Source organism: Nylanderia fulva, unplaced genomic scaffold (assembly GCF_048542155.1).
Source record: "Nylanderia fulva isolate GAGA-0341 unplaced genomic scaffold, ASM4854215v1 Scaffold222, whole genome shotgun sequence".
NCBI classification, from domain to species: domain Eukaryota; kingdom Metazoa; phylum Arthropoda; class Insecta; order Hymenoptera; family Formicidae; genus Nylanderia; species Nylanderia fulva.
Window position 1 is genome coordinate 14,073 of NW_028190287.1, and position 2,762 is coordinate 16,834.

General features: G+C 30.1%; 1 protein-coding gene across 2 annotated transcripts; it reads left to right on the top strand.

The window, feature by feature from the left end:
• Nucleotides 1–374: 374 nt before the first annotated feature.
• Nucleotides 375–2,506, top strand: LOC114930352 (uncharacterized). 2 transcript variants are annotated; one of them, XM_085482965.1, is made up of 4 exons: nt 375–980; nt 1,084–1,512; nt 1,604–1,723; nt 1,860–2,506. In XM_085482965.1, exons 3-4 carry the CDS (start codon nt 1,677–1,679, stop codon nt 2,257–2,259), a joined length of 447 nt encoding a protein of 148 aa, XP_085339091.1. In that variant the 5' UTR covers nt 375–980; nt 1,084–1,512; nt 1,604–1,676; the 3' UTR covers nt 2,260–2,506. The 2 variants fall into 2 exon arrangements, with proteins under 2 accessions (XP_085339091.1, XP_029157949.2); XM_029302116.2 differs by having other exon boundaries at nt 1,084–1,723.
• The last annotated feature ends 256 nt before the right edge of the window (nt 2,507–2,762 follow it).

Genomic DNA, 2,762 nt, shown 5'->3' on the forward strand with positions numbered 1-2,762 from the left:
ATAAATCATGCAAAAGCATTAGTAAGAAAAATAGGAAACTTCTAAATGTGAAACATTTATAAATCTTAATATTAAGTATACAGTCTTATAGCCTGTCTTATATATGTTAAATTTATATATACAGTCTTATTTTCATAATAAAAAGTGTGATTGCGCTTTAAATGAAATATTAATATTTATAACATTTGCTTTATATATATCATACATTAACATTATTAACAACTTGATCTTATATATACATAATTTTTTATTAAAATTAATTTATTTTACATGTAGTAATATACTAAAAAGAGAGCAAAAATGAAGAAAGAGTGAAAAAAAAGTTCAGATGACAGTACTGTTATACTCGCTGATTTCGCGCATGCGTACTCCATTTTATGTTACACAAACATCAAAGGTGCCGACAGAGAGTTGTGCTATTGTATATACTGTGATATTACTTCTATAACAACTGTGGAACGCTAGCGAATTTTAAGCAACACTTACTGTAAACGCATTTTAATTAAGCGAAGAACTGTAGTGACATTGGTGCAACTGAACTTAAGACGTTTCAATAAATAGAATCTTATATAATACAAATTTAAACAATTAAAAAATGCGTAAAAAGATTTAAAACCTAGAACATTAGGTTTGTTCTTCTTGCTTACACTTCGTACACTATCGTGTAAAGTGTACACTTTGGCGTTCTTCTTGTCGGAAATGACGTAGAGTTGTGCGATTACACTGGATTACACGCTGTTCGTCTTGAAAAGTGGATCACACTTTTATGACGAATTTTACACTGGTTTACACGAGCCTGAGAGGTGGTGTACGCAGTGTAAAGTTACACTAAGAGGTTATAGTTTCCCACGATTGCTTCCTAATTTTATTTTTTACAATGGAAGAAGTCGTATAAGTGCCTAAAACGGCAATAGTATTTCGAAATGCCGATGAATCAATAATTATTGATGAAGAAGGTTACATAACATGCCAAACCGACAGTATGTATACATTTTTAATTGTTTTATTTACATATGTGTTTTGTTAATTGTATGTATACATTTTTAATTGTTTTATTTACATGTGTATCATGTTAATTTGTAGGTGGGCTAACTTTTAAAATACACACTTCCGAAATAGATTTGAATGGTCCACCCATTACATGTACTGTGGATAACGAAAAAGTTTTAATAGTATTAACATCTACACACAGAACAATAGACACACCGGACACTAACATTTCCAATCAAGAAAATCAGAAGCCAAACGTCATTCAACACAATTTTGAAATTTTTACATGAAATGATGCGAATACCAAACTATTTTTATCACTCTACAAGGAGAAGAAAGAATTAGTTGGTTCTAGAAGAATTAAAAATTTTAAAGAAATGTGGAAGCGTATAAGCGACGAGATGAGAAACTCGGGATACGACGTGACTCCTATACAAGTGGAAAATAAATGGAAGACTTTAGAAAGACAATATAAAAAAGTTATTTCCAATAATAATAAGACAGGAAGAGGGCGGATTACCTGTAGTTACCAAACGTTTACGTATAGCTAAAATTGAAATAATAATAAATCATAATAAATTGATGCTTTATTTTTACTTACATGCTTTTACAGGGAACTGACAGAAATTTTGGGAAAGAGCCACAAAATAGTTCCACTTGCTGTGGCGGGTCCGGAAATAAGAGTAATGGTCCGAAATAGTATATCAGATCTCAGGACTTTATTGAATAACAGGTTTGTTTCGTAAATACTAATATCATCTATGAATTGTGATTTAAGTATATTTATTATTGCATATTTTGAAAATTGTTCATATATTTTCATATATTATCATTAATTTTTGAAAATTAATTTTATTTTTTAACTTTAGTGCGCCGATTTTAATGCCAGTATCGACAACAATTGTATTACCAACCACATCAAACGTAGAAAGAAGAGAGGAACCTGAAGATATGCCTGTGGCTGATGAAAGTGAAGTAGTAACCGTACCTGAAAATGCCAACCTCGTTGCTGTTGCTAAAAAAAGAATCGCCACTGGAACAACGGCAAAGGCATTGCAACAGTGCCAAAAAGAGATGCAAGAATACAGGAAGACACTCGAAAAACGCGATGAAAATCAAGATAAAATGTTATCACAAATCCTGGAAACCTATAAATCAATAAAAGATAGACAAGAAGAACATTTGACCGCAATAGAAAACCACAGAAAGGAAACTATTCAACAAAGACAACGAAGAAACGACTTATTGGAAGAAAAAAAAATTCATTGAAAGAATTTTTAAATTTATTTTTAAAAAATTAACCAGTGTGACGTGGCGACTCTTCTTTTCAGTAAATTTAGCCGACGATTATATTATTTTATTCCATTTATTTTCCACTTGTATTGCAGTCACGTCATATCCTTAGTTTTTCATTTCGTTACTTATGCGTTTCCACATTTCTTGTACAGTGTTGAAAACAGCTTTGTATTATATTTGTGAAGTTTATTGTTTATTGTTGATTTAATGGAACAATTTAATAAAAGAATTTTTATATTAATATGAAATAAGGATTTTTATTGAAAACACATTTATTATTTATAATTCACAAATAATATAATATATAAGGCCTTTAAAAGATAAATTTACATAATTCTTATTTAAATAGAATGTACAATAATTGAGACATTTATTGTGCTGCGAGTTGTCTACATATTTCATCTCTAAGTTCTCGTCCCTGTTGATTATCCTGCGGTATTGCATTATCTCCAACCATATTAATCAGTGCATTTACA